This window comes from Melospiza georgiana, chromosome 15 (assembly GCF_028018845.1).
Source record: "Melospiza georgiana isolate bMelGeo1 chromosome 15, bMelGeo1.pri, whole genome shotgun sequence".
Taxonomy (NCBI): domain Eukaryota; kingdom Metazoa; phylum Chordata; class Aves; order Passeriformes; family Passerellidae; genus Melospiza; species Melospiza georgiana.
In genome coordinates, this window is record NC_080444.1 from 9,400,165 (window position 1) to 9,425,995 (window position 25,831).

A 25,831-nucleotide genomic window follows, 5' to 3' on the forward strand; every position below is an offset into this window, starting at 1 on the left:
ATTGAAAAGCCCCTCAGAGGAGGGAAAGGCAAAGCAGGGCTGAGGACCTGGCAGGCTACAAGACAGCACAAGGACAGTGCTGGAGCAGGGATGGAGCAAACCCAGGAATTGTGCTCATCACCCAGATCCATGGATGCTGCACCCCTGACCTTGCACTGAGCCACCTGGTGCACATAAACCAACCAAAAATTCCAATGGGATCCACCCTGTGGTTTTACTCTGCTGAACCCCCAAGGCTCCAGACAAGGCCAGTGAAGAGGCAGAGATGACCAGCACAGCAGCCCAGACATGTCCAAGGGATGCTGTGATCCCTCCAGCCCCATCCTGGAGCCAGGGATGTGCCCTGGACACGTTAGAATGAACCACATCAATCCATCCTCCCAGCCTGGAGAGCTGGACAGGTCCTCATCAGCCCTCTCATGTCCAAACTGTGCAAGGTGAGAGGTTAATGAACAGAACCCACCTCTTCTTCAGCCACTCCAGCACGGTCTGGGCAGCCAGGAGGAGGAGGAGGAGGGACAGGAGGAATGCTGCTGCCTCCAGACTGAGCCATAACTCACAAATTTTGCTTTCTAATGTGCTCCTGCAGAGCTGTGGAACCCCACTCCCAGAGCCCTACAGCACATCTGATGCCACTGCCTCCCATTCCAATATGATTTTTGCAGTTTACTGGACCTGAGCTCCCACTGTGGGGAAAGAAAAGCATTATTCCCTGGCCCTGTTTCAGAGCTGGTGCTGTGAAGGTCTGATCCACAGCCTTGCAGGAGCCAAGCAGTGATCCCAACACACAGCACACTGCAGGCATGTCTCCCACTCTGCTGTCTCAGCCTTGAGTTTCTGCTTTTTAATTTCCTGTGGCCACAGAGCACCGCTGGAGGGTCTCCCAGGGACAGTGTTTCCCATACACCATGGTGGGGGTGACACAGTAAGTCACATCAGTCTCAGCACAGGGGAGTTGCCAGCAAGAACGCTGTTTCTGATGGATTATCCAAACATTTCAAGCCACAATCAGCCTTAAAGCCAAAAACCACCTAGCCCTTCAGGGGAATATTTAACCTGGTGACTGGTGATCTGAAGCTGGAGGCAAACAGGGGAAGGTGAGTGCATGAGCAGCAACACTCAGCCTTGGGGTGCAGCTCTGTGGGCTTTGGGGAGCAGGTACTGAGCTGCCCAGGAGAGAAGCCAGCACAGCAAAGCTGCATTTTGGGCAGCCCATTTTTGAGCCCTATCCTCACAGAGCAGCACAGCTCCAGCCATGCCACCACCTGGGGAAGGCCCAAACGTTGTACACTGGCTATTTTTGCTCAGAGCAGAGCAAATTATGCTCTCCTCAAGAGGAGCCTCAGGCTGAGTTTCCTGGCCCCAAACCAGTACCTACCACTAAATCCTTGCTGTCCAAGTTTGCTGTGAAATTCCAGCTCATGGACACTGTGTATCCCTTCCCCAAGACCTATTTTTATATTATTATTTACATTTCACAGCAATGCTCACCTTGCTTACAGGTCTGTGGGATGCCCCAGAAGTTATAAAGAAATTACAACATTATGGCTAAATTACTAAAATTATGGCTAAACAAGCACTGACCATAAAACGAAGCATTTCAAAGCTTCATCCTTCTCATTCCTGAGTATTTTCGCCTCTTTGCTGGTCAGGATTCTCAACACCCCCAGTACAGCTTTGTGCCATAGCCAGACAGTGCAGCTCTCTGAGCTGAATTAGTTGATGGGGATTTTTTTCCTCAGAGTATGTAAATAAATATCAATATTCTAAACCAAAGACCTCCCAGTAACTAAATACTATTTATCTTAAATTTGTCTTCAAACTAAACAGCTTTGTCACATATATACAATAATAAAGAAACAAATTACAAAGGAGGAATTTGATTTTATTGGTTTTACTCAAAGCCCACGCGTTATACATAAATTCTGAACAACTGACTTTACAGACTTCATTAGAGATGTTGTCAAAACTTTGGGTGAAGCTCATTTCACTTCCCCACCACTAACAGGAGACATCACAGCCTGATTGTTTGTTTTAGTTTTATTCACTCTTCACAGCAGTGACCATTTTCAAACCATATCAGGGAAATGCTGCACTTCACTGGGGAAAGGCACTTGTGAGAAAAGAACAGCTGAGCACGTTGTCTGAATTTGGGTCTTTTTAGGTATTAACTTGATATCCCAAGCAGGGTTACTGACAACAAACCCCAACATCTTGCTTCCTGTGTGTGACCAATTAGCACGTGACGGCTGTGTTTGCTGAGGATTCACAAAAAACATCTTATTTTATCGACTCAATCACTTGGGTGGCAAGCTCATGGCATTCTGCATCCCAAAATACCCGAGAGACCACACACCTCGCCCCGATATAGATTCTGGCAGCCGTACATCCGTCCCCCTTCTCGGTAGCTGGTGGCTGTGAGTGTCATCTGAGCAATGCTCTCGGGCATTTGGGAGGTGTCAATCTCCCGGCAGAGCTGCTGGCAGGGCATGACAGAGCACGCTGGGGACACCCGGCAGCGGCACTGCAGGGGGAGAGGCCCCTCCTGCAAGCTCTGAGCAGGATGAAATCTCCCTGCCGGCGCTGGAAATCTGTCTGGGGAGGATCATAGGATAAAAACAATTCAAACTATGGGAGGAACTATTTCAAACGTTGTCAGCGGGATCTGCAACAATGTGTGCAACGAGTAATTCTAGCTATGAAAAAAAGAAGTGGGTGAGCATAGCTTCAGTGAAGCCCAGCTTAGCAAGAATGCTGCTAATGCCGCTTCCTCCGCCGCCGGCAGCCCTGGCCAGGGCTCGGGCACTGGGCCAGGCCATCCCCAGCCTGGTCCAGCAGGTACTGGAGCATTACACCACCAGCAGGGGTTCAATCTGCAGGGAGCTGAGCACTGACCTGGCCAAGCACTCCAGCACAGGCTTCATTCAACGCTGTGGGAGCTCACCAGGACATTTCGTGTTTGCGGTACCGGCACTAAAGATTTCAGCAACTCCTGCAGCCTGGGTGAGGCTTGGAGCAAACTGGTCTAGTGGAAGGTGACCCTGCCCACAGCAGGAGGGGTGAAATGAGATGACCTTTAAGGCTCCTTCCAACCCAAACCAGTCTGTGGTTATGTGATTCTGTACTCTCAGACGGGGAAAGGCTCTCAAGCAGCAGCTCTGGATACAGCTGTTTCTGCCAGTTGAGCTGCAACTCCAAGGACATAGCAGCAGCAGCTTGCACTGCTCTCCCCAGCATCCTTGCACTTGTCACTGGTCACTGGCAGAGATGATGGTGCCAAGGCAGAGGGGACTGACCTGGCCAGGCTGCTCTTACACTGTTTGAGGTGCAGAGATGTACAAAACCATAGGAGGGAAGTGGCCAGGCATGGGGGAAACTCATATGGCAGCTGGACCAGTCCCTGTGAGCTTGGGGAACACCAACACACACGGGTGGGCTCCTGGTTTCATTCCAGCACAGTTTAGTGTCTAAAAAAGGATTGCTCAAAACTTATTTATTGCTGGTTTATCCACTGCATCCTCCTGCAGAACCAGCAATGGGAAAGGACAAGCACAGGCAGCCAAAGGGGTCTCACGATTAAGGTACTGAAGGTCAGAAAAGCTCAGCCACTCCTTTTACAAAATATCTTCCCTCTACAGGTTTTGGAAATCAGGATTACTGGGAAAAAGAGATATCATTTAAAAACAAAATATCAGTGGACACTGTATTAAAGCTATTTATATCCTGGTTAAACTGAGGCAGCAGCTTTGTCGATAAACTGAGCCAGCTTCACGTCTCTCTTGGTCAGCCCACCGCAGTCATGGGAAATCAGAGTTATCTGAACCTGTCACAAAGGAAAAGAAAGAGGTTACAAAGACATTTTGATCTCTGACATTTGACATTTTGATCTCTGAACAGCAGCTCATTGGGAACATTGAGTGTCTCTTAGTGAGCTGGTTTTACGTGGTGCTCCTGGCAAGCACCAAGCCGGACCCTCCCTGCTTGTGTAAACCAGAAGATGCTGTAGGTGAGGAGGCTTTACAGAGCCTGGAATCTCACCAGATGAGCCCTTTTGCACAATAACACAGGCTTTGTACTCTTGGGTTTCATCCAAGAATAGGTATCTGATTAAATCATTCACTCTTTAAGTTTAAATACCATGGATCAGTTTCATGAAGAACCCGGGAAAGTGACCAAGCTGCCAAGAGCTGGATCAGGGGCTCATATTTTGTTAAGAATCCACATCCCAAAGGTGAAAAAATTCTTAAGATTGCTGCAGATTAATTTAAAAAAAGTATAGGTGACACAGCTGCCTCATGGGTCTGTTTAGACTGAGCCAGATGACAAGTTGGGCATTATTTTGTCTTGCCTTTGACTGAGATTTTGGGAAGACTTAAAAGAAAAAAGGAGTCAAAATCTGAATATTCTAGAAATCCAAGAAAATCAGGTGGTCAGGGTGACATGAAGGGCTGACGAGAAGAGTCTCTGCTGGGAGTTTCAGCTGCAAGGAGAGGTAGGATGTCCTGCTCTGAGGGTGGTGGTCTGAGCTACAGGCTGCTTGTCCATATGTCCTTTATTTTGGTACATTTTTAGTGGGATTGCCATATATTCACTAAATGCTACAACAAACAATGTGATACAATGCAATGAGAAGGATTAGAAAATAAAATTGAAGGGAGAGCAGTAATTTCTCCCTTCACACAGCACCTTTCATTCGAGGGTTGCAGTAATCCTTGTAACCCTTGTAAATATGAGACCACCATCAGTTAGGTAATATTATAAACAAATTTTATAAGCTGCTATGTTGAGACATAGGAGCCTACAATTTCTAAAAAATCAAATCTGAATTGAGACTGCCAGGCTCCCATTAGGTACCAACAGTCTGCTACCCTACACTTCTCAGTTCCTGACCTGCTGCACAGACAGGAATGAGAGCTGGTGAACAGTTTTAAAACAGTAATTTATTCAGGTTGGCTAAGCAGGAGTTTAAAGGCTTCTGTTTTATTTTTAGATCTCAGCCAGAGAGGTGAAGCCACAGGCCCCAACCATACAGGCGCAAAGAGCTTCATTCTTGACTCCTCACCACTGCAAATCTCAGCATCTCTTTAAAATCTCAAATCTCTTTACAGAGACACTTCCCATTCCCATACCTTGTAGACAAGCTACAAATAAAGGCAGAGAGAAAGGGCCAGTGGTTCGGTGTCCTTAACTCCACTGCTGTGTGAGTAACTAGGGCTGGTGAACGTTACCTTGCTGTAGACATTAAACCATTCTGGGTGGTGGTTCATCTTCTCTGCCTGGAGAGCAACACGTGTCATAAATCCAAAGGCCTAGAGAAAGAGAGAGCAAAGAGGAAAACATTGGATTGGCAGTGGATTGGCAAGATTCACTCCAAAATCCCAAAATCTCCTCAAGATGCCCCAGATGGCTGCACCTTGGGTTTGTGTGTGCTAAAGAAGCATTTGAACTTCTTGTGCCACTGGTGCATTCTCAAAACAGCTGAAATGATCCCCTGCAGACCCTGGTAAATCACCCTGCTCAATGTGACTTAGCCCAGGACTCAAAGCCATTGCATGACAGCAGTGATTTCACCTCTGCCATCAGCAGGGATTTTAAATATCCATCCCAAGTCCCCCATTCCCTACTGCATCTTAGAAATGTGCCATTTCTAATTAAGCACCATGCCACTGTATGACCAACACTGCTTCCAGAAACACATCCCTCCATTTAACCATTTTGCTATTTATTTTACTGCAGAGAAAAAGGCAGCAGGTGGGCCTGCCCCTCCGCTTTATGAGACATATTTTCCCTTTAAATGAGTTAAAAGAGGTTTTCCAATCCTCTGTCCCTACATGCTCCCTCAGGACACAAGTTTTATCAGAGGCTCAAAACGAAAATAATAGCAGCCCCTTGCCAAAATACTAAGGAGCAAATCAGTGCATTATAAAGAAAATTAGAAGATCCATGCAAATCAAGACTGTAATTATGTAGTGGGGCCCAAAGGGCCTGGGAGCGTGAGCAGGACGCTCTCAGCAGCAGGCTTTGTTCATAGCAAGCTCCATCCATCGAGTTCAGGACCTGAGTTAACATGCAAAGCTGGAGGAACATCCACGTTACAGTCTGGTTCAGATTATAATACAACAAGCTCCACAAAACCATACCTGATTTAGGTAGGTTTTTAGTGCTAATTTATGGAAGAGAATGTGGCTATAGCCCACATTCCACCAAGTGATGACCATTTCAAACAAACATGTGGTCAATGAATAACATATAATGGTTGATAATAGTTTCAAGTCTTTTTCCCTCTCACAAATTGCAAAAACCTTTAAGGAAAAAAAAAAAAGAATTGGTGCCTGGATGAAGAATTACTTTGTTGGTCGCTTTGCCAGTCAAATGAATGCAAACGTTATAATCAGAGAAAATCATTCCAATGAGGTTTGTCATTTGGAAATCACCAAACTGTCAGCAATTAAAAAGCTTTTTTCTTTGACCCAAGAGCTTTCCAAAATTCAGGAGAATCTAACTTCCCTTGAAGCTCTCGCTCGGTTTAGTTTTACTTTGAGTGAACAATTACTTTTAAAAGTTTGCCCATGTTCCAGCAGCATGCTTTGAAGTAGAAAGCTGCAAGTTGTGCATCAGATGTTAGCAATGATTTGGAAAAATTCTCCATTAATAGTGATTATTTAAATGTTTTTAGAGTGTCCAGTCTTAATAAGAATGCTATTTCCAACACAGCAATCAATACACAGATATATCCTCATAAGTTTAAAACAGTGATGTGTCTGCAACCGAATTTCCTGTACAGAAACAAATGGCAAGGGAAAAAATAAAAATAAATCTATAAAACCCCCTAGCAGGTTTGTGTAAGCTCTATTGGTGTCTGTTCATCCCAGGAACTCACCCGCCCATGTACAGACCCAGGTCACACTGCAAACAGTCACTGATGGTGAGACAATAATCACTGCTCCAATGAAAGCACACAGAGAGAATTACACAAGCAAGTTACTCTAAAAAATTAATCTGCTCTATAGACCTTCCTCCACACTTCAGATGACAAATCCTCCTCATCAGCAGACCACCAAATCCTCTCAGTGAGTGCACCAACACAACATCCCACTGCCCCTGCCCCACAGAGAGTGGAGTCTCCAACTGGGTAAAATGGACACTGGTCACAAAACTGTTCATCCTACTCAAGACTGCTCAACTTGAGGCTGTCCAGCTCATAAAAAGGAATAAATTCCAGCACAGAGGACTCTCCCCAGGACCCGTCCTGCTGCTGGTTGCTCCAGCTGCCCCCAGCTGTCCCAGCCAGGGCAATCCAGTGTCAGTGAAGGATGAAGCCTGCTCGCCTTCGTGCATGCCCTGCTCTGCTCAGAAACATTCTCCCTCATTGCACATTACCCACAGCAACTCACTCCTTGCATTTCAGTTTACTTTAATTACACACAAAGTGTAACTCTCACAAAAAAATGACCGAGCAATTTCACCAACACAATCTCCATTAAGGTCTTAAATACTTCCTTTACTAATTAAATGAATTGGAACACTATTGTTTATTAATCACCTTTATATTTGTAGAGCCTTAACCTTTCTTTGGGAAAATACAACTGGCTCTGGAAGGAAAAGATCTTTAGGTTTGATTAGATATGAAAACACTATTACACAAAATCAGTTTGGACATTTCTTCACGTCTTGAAACTTGATCGGTAATTTGGTCTAATTGGTGATCAAGGAAACTATCTTGTGATCAATTAAAGTAATTACCGCATTCCGGCAACACAACCAACCTTAATTTGAGCAGGAGTCTGCACTTCTTCAAATTTAATTAAAAATAATGAAAATTATTATGCAGTCTGCAGTGCAAGATCATTGTCAAGTCTGCACTGGTGGGCAGAGTTTATCAGACCATCACACATTTCTTGATGAAAGTGGGACAACCACTTCACTCATGACAGTGAGACTCAACACAGTCTTGACTTTCACTCTTTTAATAACAGGGAAGTGCAGTCCCTTGGCCCCAGATGAGAACTTTTTCTAGTTTTCCCCTCAAAAACAAAAAGACAGGAGAAAGAGAGGTTTTGTGCATTTTCTAGAATCCATAAAAAAGTATTAAAAGAGACTTTGATGCAGTAAATATTATGAAGTATTCTGGTTTTTCAGTAATAGGCATATTAGACACATTTGTAGCCTAATTCTTTTAGGACATTTGGGCTAAAATAGTATCCAGACATTCAGGGAACTCCACATGTAGACCACAACACCCAAGTGGTGGCAGAGTGCAGAGTGCCTACAACAAACCATGAAGAGCAATGTAAGTAAGGGGTGAAGCAATCCTGCATAATCAAGATGCCTGGGTGTGCTGGTACATCTCTTCCCTTCATGTCTTTTAAGATCACGAAAGAAGGAACTAAAAACTAATGATGTTTCAGTCAAAACATCACATTTAAAATGTTTCTTAAATACTAGCAGCCCTAATATGTCTCCATGAGATAAAAATCAGGGCTACTCTTAGAAAAACAAGCTAGCCTCAATAAGTGAAAAAAACCCAAGGTAAACTATAAAATAATTCAGCTGTCTCATGATGTTTTGTGACTGGTCAAGCTGCTCTTGAAACTGATATAATCCACTATCACAAAATAAGACTTAATGTTACTTTTGTTGCCTGAGAATGGGAGAACCAGGGCCAGACACTTTGCTGTCAGAACTGGGAGGAAAGATGAAATTCCCTGTGCTCCTCTGCCCCGCCCAGCACTGCACAGCTCCGGGAGAACCCCGGGATCCCGGAGCTAATCTGCTATTATTCTTCCTTTCACACTTCTTAAGCAAGGAATCCATTCATCTTAATACTTTTTAAACAGGCTGCTTTTGTACAATGCTTGCCAACATTATCTTGATGAGTTACACATCAAAGGCTCCCAGGTCGCGGTGCTGCGCTCATGCATCACCCACCGCGAGTCCCGTGATGGATCACCCCGAGCATCTCCAGAAGAGAGCAGCTGACAGCGCTTGACTGCAAGTGGAGACATTTCAGCAAAACAGCTGAAAGGCTCAACGGCATGACCACGCACACTTTATTTTTTGTTTGTTTGTTTTAAAATGAAGTGTGCACTCAGGCTTCTTAAATCCCCTGGACGCGCAGCCAAGGAAAGCATGTGCTAATCACAAGTACATTAAGGTTTCTGCCTCCCATCTGTCATTATAACGCTGGAGGTAGCATTAACCCTGACCTTCTGCAGCACGAGGGCTACCTGTCTTCCCTTGCCCTGCCTCCCAGGCTGCATCTGTACCATTTATCAGTGGATATTAATGGATTGCTCAGGTTACAGTGACACTGTCACACAGGAGATGACTACACCTCGCACATTTGCCCTCCACTCACCTGAGTAAAAAGTACCCAGGGTACAGCATGTGTTCTCCTTAGAGCTTGACACTTGTAACAATAAAATCAATCATTAAGGTTCACTCCCAAACTCCAGAAGCTTTCACATATCCAGCTGACATTACTACCTAACAGTGAGCTACAAGCCAGCAGATAAAAGGAAAAAGCTCTTTAAAGTCAAGATATTTTAAGTCAGGATCAGCTGCTAGTCATGAGGGCTCTCACAACATTCTCTCTTGTGCTCTCAGGAAAATATTGGACTTTGTATTATTTTGATTCTATTTACTCCATCACTAAATACTTTTATCATATAAATATGCATAAAGCTACACTCTTCATCTGAAAATGACAACATAGTTAAAACACAAAAAGAGGAATCTAATTAGCATTTAGGGAGCTGATGGCAGCACAGCAGGACAGGTACCCATTCCCAAAACCACAGGAATCACAATATTGGGATTCTTCCCTGTTGGCATCATCAATCTGCCTGAACCATCCTCAGAGACACTGGATCCACATGATATTTTCCTCCTTTTTGTCTGTGTCTAGATTCATACACAACATAAATTAGGTGAACATCTTCTCATTGCTTCTCCCTTTTTAACATCAATCCATAAACAGTGGGACCGTAATTAGGACTGCAAACAATCATGCACCAAAATAGAGCTGAACTCAGGTTACTCATGTCCCCCATCTCTCTCTGAGGCCTCAAGGCATGGACAAGACACATCAGGTACTGTGCTACAATTCCCTACTCTCTCCATCCTGGCATGGGCAGCCAACAGGGTGTAAAGGTGAACAACACCTGATGAACCACTGGTAGAAATTTGGTTTTCTCCTCTTTAATAGCTTGAGCAGCAAAATATTGTCAACAGAGGCAACCTTCCCATTCCACAGCATCACCTGTGGCTGGGGAAAGCAGTGCTCTTAACTCTGAATGATAATAATGAGGGGAAAGGATGGAAGGATAATACTAAAGACACTCTGGCATGGACTGAGATGCCATTTCCATCTTCATAGCAATATCTGAAGCTAAAAACTCCAAATCCTCACAACTCCAATTTCCAACTGAATTGGCAATGCTTTTCTGTGTTTACACTGTTCTTTGAAAATCCAGAGCTGACCACTTGTATCCCCCATACTTATCTGCATACATCATTGGCACAAAAATGCAATGCTGCTTTACACTCTAAAAAAAGTTACCTATTTACATTCCTATTGCATCTGTAAACATTGCTGTGTTAGATGTGCAGCAGAGAATGTGCAAACCTTTACACCATGTTCTCCAAAGAATGCTGTTTCTGTCTCCCAACACTTGTTTACAATTATGTCAGTGAAGAAACCAGCTTGCCAGCTCTATATCAAACATTTTTGACAGCAAAAGCACAAACACTGATCTATTCTAAGTAGTTTGCCACTCCATGTAATCTTGGAAAAGGCATTCTTGCCTTTGATTCTAAAAATGTTTATACTTCGTACATTATGCAAATAGTTTTTATATATTAAGAAATAATGCAAGCAAAGCTCAAGTTAAATTAAATTCTTCAACAATAACCTTGCCAAAGCACTGATTTTCCTATTAAAAAAAATTATTCCAATTTGTTGATCTTACATTGGATGAAACATACTGTAACAATCTTCATAATTTATGTCCTGTTGGGACACTATGATTTAAAGTAACATAATACAGACCAGCATCACTGCTAATCTAAACCACCTGACCAGATAAACAACAGTTTCCCCTTCTCTCTTCACTGAGACTATTTCTGTTTATTGTCATATGATTTGCCAATTTGAGGACCATGAGGGATAACTGGAGGCAGAGAGGAGTGGAGCAGGGAGGCACAGCCCTGCCTCCATGGGGACGTTCCTCACCCAGGTACCCCTACAATGTCCAGAGCCACAGGACATGACAGAAGGCGATTCCAAGAATGCTGTCCCAGGAAAAGCCCACTTGTGGCAAAGGGAAATTTGCATTTACTCAGCACCCTCTGGACCCAGTGCAGCACCAGACACATCACAGCTCTGACAGTGCTTGGGGTGCAGCTCTGCAAAGCGATTGGAGTTCAGGGCTTCATCCTCCCAGCTCAGCACACTTTGACTTCAGTGACCAAAGCTGTGACATCTCAGGATCAGGACACAATGCTCTGGGCTGGAAGGCACTGTAAACACCATCCAGTTCCAATCCCCTGCCATGGGGAGGAACATCTTCCACTATCCCAGGTTGCTCCAAGCCCCATCCAACCTGGCCTTGAACACTCCAGGGACGGGGCAGCCACAGCTTTTCTGGCAACCTGTGCCAGGGCCTCACCCATCTCACAGGGAGGAATTTCTTTCTTTCTTTTCTCTCAAGAAAATACAGGCTTGATGGAATAGAAGAGAGAGAAGATGGAGATGTCTTAAAGCAGCATAAAACTTTCTGGAAGTGATAAAAGTTTCAATGCCAATATAACCATATTACAACCAATTACAACCATATTACAACACATTACATATTACTTTCATTTGTTTACAGGTAGATAAATATGATAGTTGCCCATAAAACTTCTGCAAAATGAGTAGATACCCTAAATCCCAACCACGCCTGCAACTAAATCATGTGGTATTTGTGATGCATCATTTCAAATCAAAATATAGAATATAAATGCTTTAATTTTTCCTTTTCTTCCCCCAGGTCCCTCAGCACTTATAGACTAATTAATATTATTTTATTTTAAAATATTTTTAATAAAAAAAACCAACTTTATTAAAAATTGTAGATCTCTAAATTACATTTTCCAGGAAAAAAAAGAGAGAAATAATCCCAGGTGTCAGGACTGAACTAGAGCATGGTGGAAATCCTTCCATGTCATAATCTCAATGCAGCTCTCTACCTTCCAAGCCATTTTTGTGTGCTTTGTGTTAAAAAATGGAATATAAAGGTTGCCCTTAGGAGATTTGTACAAAAAAAAAAAAGCTATTCCATGAAACATGACTTTTTAAAATGAGATTTTTGCACCATACCTAAAAACATGAAATAACACAGTGAAGTCCCCCTTAACTGAGCACCTGCTAAAGTAATCAGGCACTTAAAATAATAAACTCTCTTGGCTGCACAACTGAAAGAACAATGATAATTTGACTTGCTAAAACTAATGTTTGGTCCAGCAAATCAAACCCTTGGCTGTACAGCCATCACACAAACCACAATAAAAATAAAGTAGTAACAAGGTGTAGGGAGCCCCCAGTTCCAGCCTTCTGAATTCAGGCACCTGAGCCCTCTGCTGAGGCACAGCACAACGAATCATCCTTGACAGCACAGTGCCAGCCCATGACACAAAGGTATCGTAAACCAGAACAAATCAGAATTAATTTAAGTAAATGTTCCCCTTCTAAAAGCTTCTCAAACCCTCTGACTTTTACAGAGTGCAGGTATGGTGTAGAAGAACAGAGAAGTTCATTATCCCATCATGCCACATTTTGGATGAAACAGATTTGACTGGAGCAGAAGAAAATATTCTGCAATTTTCCCCAATGTTTGTTTTTACTCATTTGAGAAGGAATGATTTCATTCTGTAGACATGAAAGGGAAGTTCACAAGCCATCCATGCTGTTGATAACACAGGGATGCTCAGACAAAATTCTCCTTGGTCTTTTGGCCAAGATTACACACACTATCAGTTTAATATCCAACATCTTCTCTGCTGAGCATCCAAGGGCAATCATATCCTGCCTCTGATAATCCTCTAAATATTTGCCATTTATGATCCTAAGAACACATCAAAGAGGAGTAAGAAAGGCTTTGCTTTATGATGGATTAAGGGAAGATGTTGGTCTCATGACCATTTCATCTTCCCCTATCCCGTCAGCTTTTTTGGTTTAGTTTGTTTTTTTTTAAGGCAAGTTCAGCAATTCAAACACGCAACAGAGAAAACATGATGGAGATGTGAGGAATTTGAACAGGTCTTACAATCACTCTCTTGGCCAAGCCAGAAGCTAGAAAGATCTAGAGATTTGCAATAAAGCAAACTAAGGACGATTTACGTCAGATCTAGTCAGGGAATCATTTCACTCAACTGAAGTGCTGAAGGTGTCCTACTGTACTGCAAGTTTTAATGTTTGGACACCTTTTCTAGTAGAGTTTAGGGGCAGTGAACTCAGGAGGAGACTTACCTGGGCCAGCACTGGCAGGCTGCTAATTTTATAAAATTCAAATGTTATTTTGCAAACAAGACATTCCATGTCTAGAAACAACAGATCATTTGGGGAAAAAGAGTAGGACAGACCAAGAATTTTCCCAGAGAAGACAGGGTATCCCTCAAGCTCTGCAGAGTCGGGTCCTTTGCCTGGTTTGCCATGCCCACTGTTCCCTCTGGGATCTGCAGGTTCATCTCCTGTCTCTGCTATTTGGAAGAATGGCTGGAGCAGGTCACAGAGAAAGGAATAAAAGCAGCTACATTTAGCTGTGTTATCAGAACAAGGCTCACCTAACTGCCAACAATTCAGGTACTCAACCTGCACTAAACATTATCCACTTCTTAGCCCCCTTCTTCAGTTCAGACCCCTTCTTATGCTCCAAGCACATGCCTGGAAGTGACAGAGTGTGTTCAATGAGCAATATTTTGCAAAGTTTTTGTTGGTTGTTTTTTTACCAGAACACAAAGGTTTCTCTGGGCAAACCACGCTGCTTGCACATTGGTCCATCTGGAAATGGGGACACAGGCTCAGGAGGGGAGGCAAACAGTAATTCTGAGTCCTCTGGTGAGCACCAAATTTCTTTTAGAAATTCGTATGAGCACACCACCAAGGGAAACCCTTTGTAAAGCTCTTGGGTTTTTTGTTCGATTGGGCATTACAATGTGCATAAACTCAGCATTCTGGGCTTGTACAGTTAACAGTATTTTTGCTCACTTTGAGCACGCACCCACTGTAAGGAGAGTAAATGTTCCCTCAACCAAGGACACCTTGGACATACACAGACCTACATTTAACCGTCTGATGTTATTCTCACTCCAGTCCAAGGAAAATCGTGGTAGATCATGTAATCAGGACTTTTCCCACTGATCCTAGGAATAAATAACATTTTACTTCAAAGCATCTTTAGCAATAGATAAACCAAACAGTGCAGTGCTGACTCAGCACAGGGCTTCCCACTCATCACTGTGTTCCCACCAAACCTCTCCAAAACATCACACCCAGCTCCTTGTTTGTCCAAAGCGACTTTTCATCTCAGCCAAACAAAACTAAAGGAATAAAGGGCAAGTGGAAGAGCAAGAAGAGAAACTCTCCTCCAAAAAGCCACATGAAGTGGGTTTGCAGCTTTATAAGAGAGGGCTGGAAAAAAAAAAACCCCACATGCCTCGCCCTGATAAACGACGGCCCTGCCAGTGGCTTTCCAGAGCAGATGTAACGTTTTAGCCAAACGTGATTGTTTGTGAAAGAAATAATTCTGATCAAAACCCGAAATTGCAGCCAGCAGAAGAGCTGCACTTCGTCACGCTAATCCGGCCTGACGGGGAGCGGCGAGCGGAGATTCCTACTGCGAGAGGAGCAGATGCGAAAGGTCAGCGCCGGCCCCGCACTTCAAACCCCTTAACGTGTAAAACAGTGTGCATTAAAGCCCGAACCGCCCCACGGCGGGATTAACGGATGTCCGCTAAGTGGGTTTGATGTGCTTTTGGTGAGTAATGGTTCGTTCTGAAACAGGGGCGTTGCGGCCTTATTTCAGTTCGCTCCGCCAGCCGGAGTCCAGTTTTAATTGCAGCTGCAGAGGATAATATCCCAAAGCGTGTCGCTGCTTGGTGGGAGTATGGGAAAGGGAGAGCTGCTGGTGCTAAAGGCAATTTACGGTTGGAAACTGTAGGCAGGCGTTGCTCCAAAAGCGAGGGGATGCAAAAGGCTGAACAGCCAGGACTGCATTTAACCAGCATCATTCCAGTCCCTCCATAAAAATAAATGTTATTGCAAAAAGGAGTTTCAAGAAACCAGTTTTCCTTAACTGAAAAGATAAAAACATTCATCTGAGTAACCATCTTCTTCAAAAGAGGCAGTCATACTTGCATTTCCCCAAATGAAGCTATTCAACTGAATTCAAACCCATTGTCTTTTCCATTCATTTTCCAAAGGTGCTTTATCATGGGAAGTGCCCAAAATGTAGCTAAAATTAGATTGACTTGCTCCCATTTATCTCTTTAAGCACTGTCCATATGGCTGATAGGACATTATTTATTCTGTTTAATTGAAACAATCAATCTGTGCAGCTGAAAAAAAAAAGATAAACTCTTCTTTTGCTACAAATCTACAAAACAGCTTGCGAGATCCAAAAGGCATTTTGACAAATCATTTCTTTTGCATCTTCAGATCGATGCATGCAACAAGTATAAAACAAATGCTGTAATCATTTTTACTTGAGTGATAATAAATCCATCTGTTAAGAAAAGCATTTGTATTGGAGTCAACTGGAGAGCAGCCCAAAGGTCAACTGGGCAGATTTTAAGCAGTGGAGTGCATAAAAGGAGATACAACAGGTCTACTGAGGGGAGAAACTCAGCAATTAAAAACACCACACCACACTAATTATAAACAATAAAATAATGGTTTATTCTAGGGAGAAATATGATTAGCTCATCAAGAAAATGAGTATGCCAAATCACAGTTAAGTCACAAAAACAAACAAAACAACTGATGCAAACTCTACCACAACCAGGGTGGGACATTTTGCATGATTAAGGAGATGAAGGACATATGACCATGTGTGAGTCTTCAATTTAAAGATAACTATATTTATTTAAATATTATTAATATTGTGACATTTTAAATAACCCCGGTGGCCTGACACCACTGGCAGTGCCACAATGAAATTATAATGGTGATGTTGGTAGTGTAACAGCACTTGTCACAGGCAGCTGGGACACAAGGGTGGTGGCATCTGCACACACAGAGCCTGGCAAAGAGGAGATGGGATACTCAACAGCACAAAGAGGAACCATCACCTAAAGGGGCTACAGGAGAGACAAGGGGGGACTCCTTACAGGGCATGGAGTGACAGAGCAAGGGGGAATGGCTTCAAACTGACAGAGGGCAGGTTAGATTGGATATTGGAATGAAATTCCTCCTTGTGAGTGGGGAGACCCTGGCACAGGCCGCCCAGAGCAGTTGTGACTGCCCCATTCCTGGGAGTGTCCAAGGTCAGGCTGGACAGGGCTTGGAGCAGCCTGGGATAGTGGAAGGTGTCCCTGCCCATGGCAGGAGTTCAGAATGAGATAAGCTTTGAGATCCAAACCATTCTAGGATGCTATGGGTTTGTACATGGCAGGCCATGACGGCTGTGAGAATAAAATAATTCCCTTATTTCCCAACTCCCATCTCCAAGGATTTCATTTCTTCCTTGACACAATCAGGTCCCACATTTCCACCACTACAGACCACCAAGCTTTTCCATAACTCCCCACCACTGACTGCCAATGAGCTGGAAGCATCACCAGACACGCTGACCAGAGCTCCAGTGCCATCTCCTCCTTCTCCAAGGCCAAGGAAGGAGAATCATAAGCTTCCAAACAAGGAACCTCTCATCTCATTTCCCCCAGACCCTGCAGTGCCTTGGTCCCACAGACAGGTGGATCATGTCCAGGTCCCACAGCTGCACCCTGACCTGCCGACTCAGAGGTGAGACTCTTATTTACTCCCTCGATCCCAAGAATAAACTCAAGGAAGGTGTGACCATCCAGGAATCATATATTTTTACTGTGCTCTGCTCTGAGACACTTGATGCAGTTCATTGGCTGTGCTTTGGCCTTCAGGTTAACCTCTGCCAGTCCCAGAAATTTCACTATCAGTTTCTAATAAAAGAAAATGTCAACAGGCAAATACACCCAAAATTCATTATTTTCAGATACAAAGGTATTTCCAACTCTGTAAATCCACTCATAAATAATTCTGATTTATTGTAAATCGGTTATTGTATTCATAAACGCTGGGAAGTTAGTGAACAACTTAACTACCAACATAACTACCAAAGTTATGAAATACTTTCATAACTTTGCAGGTGCACAAATCACAGCATATGCGAGAGGACTCAAAGGATAATGGAAAATGAAGCAGTTTCAGAAAGCCTATATGAAAACCAGCACCTACCTAGCTGGATAAAAAAATAATTTATTTTTAGTCGACAGGCAATCAAAAGCAAAACTCTAGCAGAAGGAGCTGGCAGAGCACTACTACATTAAAAATAGCAATTCTCCCCAAAATGTATGAAAATAGGTCCAACTTTCGATTAGCAGAAGTGACAGTTGGGCTGAGGCTGCTCAGGCTCTGAGGTTAAACACAACTGACACAGGCTGCACCTGAATCCAATCACTCCCTGGGCTCTGAGAAGATTCACACGCGAGGACTAAATTTGTCACAAATGGGTTGGTTTCCGATCCTCCCGTAGCCAACTCGCTTTATTCTGACCCCCGTTTAACAAATCAACTTAATGGGCACTGGGAGTGCCATAAAACTTAACAATGGAGTGATTTTAACTTTTAAAATATAGTTATGAAGCAAAATGTTGGAGAGCTCCTTCAATACTGGAAATCAAATTAAAACTAGACATTTTTTAACAGTCTTGACAGATATAATCCTAGTTACCATGTAAATTTATGGTAAGCTGCTGTGATATTAGCCACAGGTGCTACTTTTAATATATGGCCTGCATCTGGCTGGGAATAAAATATCTCAAGAGGACTGAAAATGACCTCACTATCAGACAATGGAGAAGAAAAAAAACCACAAGACCGCTGTGGCATATAAAAAGCTGGAGATGTGGTCCACAACTGAATATTTGCCATAAAATTCATTTTAACTCTGCAGATTGTAAGTTAAAGGATATAATGTTTTCAATACATACAAGGCGTGGACGTATTTTAGACAAACAGCCAAAAGATTAAGTACATAAAGTGGAAACGAAATACACTGCCTATATGTACAAAACCAAATTTTCCAACCTTTGATGAATGTCAAAAACAAAGCAATGTGCCAGGAGCAGAAAAAGGATGGACCCAGATTGTATTGAAGGCACTGGCACCAAGTACTGCTATTGAAAGGAATCAAGAGTATGCATTGCATATCCTACCAAATTCATTTGGATGTGTAACTGGGATCATACAAGGATCATCAATTTAAAGGGACAAATCCAAGCACGTCTCCCTACAGCCAAAAGAAAAAAAATTGGCATCACCAGGAGGGAGAAAAAAAGGCATGTACCATAACATGCTCTGTCTGACTTTTTTCTCCCAGACTCCAACCAAGAGAGACAGCAAATCTGGAAAGGAAATGCAAAGTGAGAAAAATAACTTATTTAATACTCCTAGATTTTTTGCACATCTTTAAATACGTTCTCAAAACCCAAGACACAAATTGCACTGAGACACATGTGCCTCTACTCTCAGTGCACAGCATTTCCGTACCGTCCCCTCCACTCAGACTCATCCTCCACCTCCTCCCTCTTGCCCCAAAAGACAAAAAATGTACCTGAAATAGCTTTAAAACTCTTAGAGCATTTGATTTCCTGTCATTTTAGAAAATGACGTTAGAGGTCTTACGGAGACTTCCTACACTTTTTTTTTTTCTTTCAAAAACAAACTTAATTAAAAACTTACCCTATAAAAGAAAGCAGCTGTAAATTCTGAACCTGACCATCAGCAAACTTGCCCACCTTTGTAATTTCCTAACTGCATTTGCTGCCTCGGTGTGATTACCTACGGAAACGCAATCACACAGGCAGTTGCCCCTTAAACCCTCTGGTCAAATCCAAGCAAGTTTGACAAGAGACATGGAAGTCTCAGAGCTAAGATGTTCCTGAAATTCTGGGAAAGGGAGCAGCTGGATACAGGACCCAAGCTGAGCACTTGGCATCTTGCACTCACAGCCTTTCACAGCTGCACGTCCAGCCCAGGACTGGCCTTGAGATGAATCTGGCAGAAATTCACATCTTTAAACCAGGCCTGTCCCCTCTTCCAGATCCCTGCTCCCAAGGTGAACTGACCTGAAATGCTGGGAGAAGTTACCAGCATGACCTGGAGGCATAAATTAACTTTCTTTCCCAATCCCCAATCTTATTCAAGCAGACTGGAAGAAAACCAGTTTTGTTTCAGCAGCACAAAGATGGGAATGGATGACAACATCACCTCGTGATGCTACACCATGGCCTGAAAGCCCCACCAGCCACTCTTCTCTGCCCTGCAGCCTGGGAGAGAGGCCCCAGAGCAGCTCCCTGATGTGAGGTTTGTAGAGGCTCATGAGCATTCAGATGCATAGCAGGAATTGGGATTTGCCATGGAATGGTCCCAGCCCACCTCCTCTCCAAAACCTCACTCACAGCCAGAGGTTTCAGCCAAGCACATCTTCCTTTGGAAAAGGGACCCAGCCTGGGGGCTTTGACCCCATTGAGGGTCCTGAAGGTAAAAGACCACAATGTTAACTCATCCCTGCCTGTCTGCCACTCCACAGTGGCAACAGCCCAGGGCAACTGGAGGAACAGAGGCATTGGTGCCATCAGCACAGCTCCTCTGGACACAGCACTCTCCTCTACAGCTGAACTGCATTTTCCCCCCATCACTGGTGTATTTTATTCTATACATTATACAGACCACCAACCCCCCAGGAGCCTGCCTCACATTCTGGGAACACACACCAATGACACCCAGTCCCCCAGGACTGGTGCTTGGTGGGCATCCACAGCAACAAAACCAACCAAGCGCTCTCAGCAGAAACCCCAGGCTGGCTTCCAGCTTATTTCAGAGAATTGTACCACCAAAGTCCATTTTTGTGAAAATGTATCCTCAGAATAACAAACACCATCAGTGCTTTCAAATTCTGGGTTACAAACTAATTCCCTGAGCCAGAAGTGTCATTAGCTTGTCAGCCTTACAAAGGCAGCTCACTGCTGATAGCTTTTAACTGAGCTGATCTCAGCCTGAAAGCTTCAGGAATCCAAATAATTCTTGTTTCACAGAAGTTTCATTTCATTCTCATGCTGAAAATAATATACATAAACCAAGCTCATGTCTACACATTTGCACAACTTTATAATAAAAGTTGTGTTTATATTCTTAACATCTGTTGACATACATAGACTTTGTAAACCTGGCATAGATTTTGAAGCCACAGAATTTTCCATGCATCATGAACACTATCTGCAAGAAGCAATAAAAAAAAAAAAAGCAATGAATACATTAATCATACCAATATCATCTGCAAAACATAAATTTGAAATACCTTTCATGTCAGCTCAATTACTTTTTTTTGTGTGTGTATTTTTGGGGTGATTTTTTTTTTCCACACCTGATTTTATGCCATCTGTAAAAGGGCAGCAAGAAGATCACTGAGGAAATGACATTTCTCAGTCCTTTGACTTTTACTAAACACTTTAAATCCTGTAAATAGAATATTTATTACATGAAATGAAAGCAGTTGTACCTACAAGTTCCATTTTTTAATTGCAGGACCAAATTCTCCCAAGTACAAGGTATAGCTCCACTTTTTTCATTTGTTTCCCAGGTTGTAGTAACCATAGTGTTTACCAATAATCATTATAAATATATGTGCATAATTTAATAAAATTAAGCATACATGCATAATTTCAATTTATTTTCAGCTTTAACTTATCGAAAGGCAAATACCTGCTCTCTAATACCAGCTAAGGATCTGATGCCCTTGGGATCTGCACGTTGAGCCTGCTCCTGGACTATGAGAACAGGAATGATTTCTGCCCTCTGCAACAGCAAAGGGGATACTGCAGTAAATCTATAAAAATCAACAGGGGAAATTCTGCCCTCAGATATTCACATCTATGCTTGATCCAAGCAGAGCTGCCCAGGGCACCCACCTGCATGGCTTTTTCTCCCAAATGGGGGCAGAAATTTCATTTTGAATCCAACTCCCAGCCTCTGCTCTCATTTCTGCCTTACATGCATGAAAGCAGCTAAGAATGAAAGACCCTGTTCTTTTATCTCCCAAAAAATTCAAGTGGCACTTTTTTAAAGTACTCTTCCCATGCCTACAGGTACTAGAAGTATTGACATATAGCTCATAATTTACCAACAAGCTAATTTACATACACTCAACTTCCTATACTGGTATGTGCTCCATCCATCTTCAAATCAGGAAGACATATGGATATCTACCTAAGTTGGTAGGTAAGATAAGTCTACACTGTCAAAATAAAAACAAACTTTGTGAATTTTTGTCAGAGCAATGTGTTTTCCAGCTATCTGCGGGTGCAGGACACTGATCTGTCTCCTCGCCTGTCTGTTGGCAGACAGGGATTGTCTAAATCCATCTGATCAAACTGAGTTACTCATTTACAGTGGGCAAAACCACTTTTTAAATAATTTTGAGGGCAACTTCCCTTCTAGTTGTGCTGAACCAACAAAGACTTTGACCACAACCAGGCAGAGATGCCATTTCATGAATATTCAAAGACAGAAAATCTCAACTCTTCCAAGGGTCACTTCTATCCTGCCACATTCCTGGTTGCTCCAGCTGCCTGCACATCTCACCAAGGCTTCCTGTGAGCTCCCTCTCATGGGCTTCTCCCCTTCACTGCCCTTGGAATGGACTGATTTGGTTCTATTTGCTCGGTATTAACATTCAGGTTAAAAATGTACTCGTGACTCTGGCCGTGCTCCCTGGACCAGCACAGGCCTGCTAATGAGCTGCATTTTTCTGCAGTTGTTTTCTCTTTTGCTTTCTCCCAGCTCACCCACCCACCTTCTCTCTAATGCATGTTCTGGGAGTGTGATTTTTTTTCTAAGCAATGTCATTTTTCCTCAGAAGGGAATTTTCAGTGAAATGTAGCTGAGCAGGGATCTCAAGACAAATTCAGTATTTCTAAAGCCAGTTTCTAACTAATATCTGAGACAAGTTCTTGTGAGTGTGAGATGTGGCTCAGGATCCTGTTTCCAAACAAAAACCCAGTGAGGCAAATAAAAACCAGTACTGTGCACTCTGCGTGCCAAAGACACTGCCAGATCAGCTATTATAGCTCAATCAAGGATATACCAGAATTTGTCTTCCTGTTTAGAAGGTGAAACACTCCTGTTTTCCCCACCTTGCTTGCCAAAAGTTTCTGTTCTTTCTTATATTTACCTATGTTTCTCACATATTTCCCTGACAAAAATGATCCCCACTGCCCATCAGTTATGCATTTCCAGCATTTATTTATGAGTGCTAGTAATAGAAAAAAAAAAGAGGATCAAGTACTGCTTTGTCTGATTCCACAATCCCAACCTTGACCCCAACCTGAATATTAGAATCCAGAAACTGTAATATTAGAACAAATCTGCTTATCAACTACAACATGGAATTAATTTACTCCACTTAATGAGATCAGAATCTGAGAGCAAATCATCAGGGCAAATCCAAGAGGATTTGGCCCCACCAGGATACTCCCAAACTTCTGAATATAAATATTTTCCCATCAGGACCATATGGAAATTAAAGCAATTACATTTCCTTTATATTAAAAGTGGCATATAACAATCATTACCTGATTAAAATTTTTGAAATTGAACTCCTTGTAGATGGCATCTCTTTCTCCCAGCTCAGACCAGCCTGAAGCTTTGAGATCCAGTAAAACTTGATTCCTTTCCTCTGTCGTCAACCAGTGAGACTGGGAGGACTATTGAGGGAAAAAATAAAGGCATGGCACAAGTGAGGCTGAGGCTCTGCTTTGTACAACAATAAGAAAACCACACGATGAAATTGTGGTTATGTACGGTGCAAAGGTGAGGATATGGAAAATTGACTGTGCAGTTTCTTAACATTTGTAATTTCACAGACCAGGTTAACCTAATCCAGCCCAACCCTGCCATTTCTGTTTGGGCAGGTAAGTTTGGCCAAGTGCTTTTTGTACAAAACTAGTGAAAAGCAACAGACTCCAGGAATGAAGGCGGACATCAGCATACCTGTACCCTTGGTCATCTGAATTATCCAGATGCTGTAACATCACATTTATTTTCCAAATGTTCCATTCTGTCTGGCAAGTAAAGGATTATTTACATTATTTGGTAAATGTACAATTATAAGGCTAAAATATTAAAAGGATAAAATCATATCAGGAAATACCTATTTCAAAAGAGAGAAGAAAAACAGGAGATTGCACTCTACCTACTTTATATTTTACTATTTTAAGAAAGTGGGAATGGACTTATAAGACGGCACATGCTACGGAGTTCTACAAGGAACAAAGAGCTTTGTAACTAAATCAAAAGGAAAAAAATGTCAATACAGACCCAATTACAAAAAGTTTGAAGCTACTGGTAAAAGCACTAAATTCTGCAAAGCAGCAGTGTTTAAGTATGGCTTACTCGACATGACACGAGTCCTCCTGATGCCACTGGGAGCACAGACATGACAGATTAAATATCTGAATATCTGCTTAAATATCTGAATCAGGGGCTGAAGCACACACAAGCCCAGAGCCAGACACACAGGAATGCTCTGTGGGGCCTTTGGGAGAGGTTTGATTCCTTTTCTAAAAGCAGGACTTAAAGAAGGGCATGAGCCCTTCCTCAGACCACAAATTCTGAGAGATGGCTCTCAGGCTCTCATGACAAACGCAATGCTTTGGTGGGAAGAACCTTTCTCCCCAGTACAGCTACATTCAGACTGGTTTATTCCTTATTTCAGAGCCGGCTCAGCTCTGTGAGATCCCCCAGAAAGGCAGTTTTGCTGCCGGGGTTCACTCAGACAGGGCAGGCAGCGAGGACCTGCTCAGCACTCAGGAGTTTCACCTCTGCCAGCCGAGCCCCGGTGCCACCAGATGGGGCTGTGAGTCCGAGCAGAGCAGGAATTAACGCAAACAATGCGACCTGAGCACGGCCCTGACATCCACGAGGGCCGAGGAGCAACGTTTTCACCAACAGCATAGGATAAAAAGCCCAAAATGGAGTAAATCAATCTAACAGCAATACGGCTGCTGTTTGTGTTTAGGAGGATACAGAGATGTAACAATAAATGGGTTTTACAGGCCCCAAACTGAATTAATTTAGGCTCTTTACACTTCAAACACAATGTTACGTTTGCCAGAACACAAATTTCAGATTTTTCATTGCTATAACTGCATCATAGGCATAAATTTCTTACTTTTTTTAATATATTTTTCAAGCATATACAAAAATCACCAAAGCCAAAGGCTTTCTTGAAACGCACTGTTTTATCTGGCACGAGATTAAATTTGACTGCAAATGCACAAAAAATCATGAGGGGGGTGGGTTTTTGAGACAGCAAAGTCCAGGACTGCTGGACTTTGCTGTCTCAAACACAAAGTCCAGAGATGCCCTGTGCCAGCTCTGGGGACACTGTGGTGCCCTCCTGACACCTCACCTGACACATGACAAGACAATGGCGTGACTTGAAATTCAATCACAGAATTTTTAATAGGAATATGGAGACCACGTTTTATGCAGGCCCTGGTGAACACTGAGCACATTTCGCATTGTGGAGGCCACGTCCTGAGTCAGCCCCTTGACACATCAGCATGTTCAGAAATGGAGCAGAAAGCAGCAAGGACAAAGATAAAAATCTGATGGCTTTTCCACACTCACAGCCCCCAGCAGCTCGTCAGAGGCATGGTCAGAGCCCAGGGAGGCAGGAACGGGCACCGGGTGCCAATGCTGACTGAGATGCTGGCACTGCACTCACAGGGGCTGTTGGGTGTGGGGTTGCCCAAGTTATGGATAATGTTTGTTTGGAGGAAGCCCGGGCGAAACAGTCATTAAGTAAAAAAAAAAAAAAAAAAAAAAAAAAAATATATATATATATATATATATATATATATATATATATATATATAATTAACTCTTATGCCTGAGGAACAAGGGTTGAACCCTGCACGTGCTGTTCACTATGTTCACTATTAGCTTTGTGTAAAATAAAATAATCAGCTGTGAGGTGGGATGGCGGGGGGGACACAGGGAGAATCATAGGATGATTTGGGTTGGAAGGGACCTTACAGCCCATCTTGTTCCAGCCCTGCCATGAGCAAGGGCATGTTCCATTATCCCAGGCTGCTCCCTGCCCACCCAGCCTGGCCCTTCCAGGGATGCAGCAGCCACAGCTCCTCGGGGCAGCCACTGTCAGGGCCCCACCACTCCCACGGGGAAGAATTTCTTCCCGATATCCCATCTAACCTTCTATCAGCGTGAAGCCATTCCCCCTTACCCTTTCCCTCCACGCCCAAATCCCCTCCAGCTCTCCCCTTGCCCCTTGGCGCAATGAACGGTGCCAGCCAGGTCTCCCCGGAGGCTTCTCCCGGCCGAGCGATCGCAGTTCCCGCAGTTCCGAGGGCACAGGGCCGGGCTGACCCGAGCCCGCGGCCTGTCCGTGCGCCTCCCCTCCGCCCCTCAGCCCCGGCCCGGCGCGGCGCCCCCGAGCCTCACCATGGCCGCGGGGCTCCCGGCGCCGCCCGCCGCCCGCCGCGCTCCCAGCAGCGCCCGCCGCAGCAGCACGGCC

At 43.5% G+C, this 25,831-nt stretch overlaps 1 protein-coding gene across 2 annotated transcripts; it reads right to left on the reverse strand.

Moving 5' to 3' along the window:
• Positions 1-3,000: 3,000 nt before the first annotated feature.
• On the reverse strand, positions 3,001-25,812 carry PCBD2 (pterin-4 alpha-carbinolamine dehydratase 2). Of its 2 annotated transcripts, none has more exons than XM_058035065.1 (4): positions 25,759-25,812; positions 22,866-22,997; positions 5,229-5,309; positions 3,001-3,823 (listed from the first exon to the last, which is right to left on the reverse strand). In XM_058035065.1, exons 1-4 carry the CDS (start codon positions 25,759-25,761, stop codon positions 3,728-3,730), a joined length of 312 nt encoding a protein of 103 aa, XP_057891048.1. In that variant the 5' UTR covers positions 25,762-25,812; the 3' UTR covers positions 3,001-3,727. The 2 variants fall into 2 exon arrangements, with proteins under 2 accessions (XP_057891048.1, XP_057891049.1); XM_058035066.1 differs by lacking the exon at positions 25,759-25,812 and adding an exon at positions 23,284-23,302.
• Between the last annotated feature and the right edge of the window lie 19 nt (positions 25,813-25,831).

Excerpts from the sequence above, each read along its gene's own strand:
- PCBD2 (XM_058035065.1), bottom strand. Across the intron at positions 5,310-22,865 it reads ATTTCAAAAATTTTAATCAG|GCCTTTGGATTTATGACACG; the intron begins GTAATGATTGTT and ends CTCTTTCTCTAG. Across the intron at positions 3,824-5,228 it reads GGTTTAATGTCTACAGCAAG|GTTCAGATAACTCTGATTTC; the intron begins GTAACGTTCACC and ends CCTTTGTGACAG.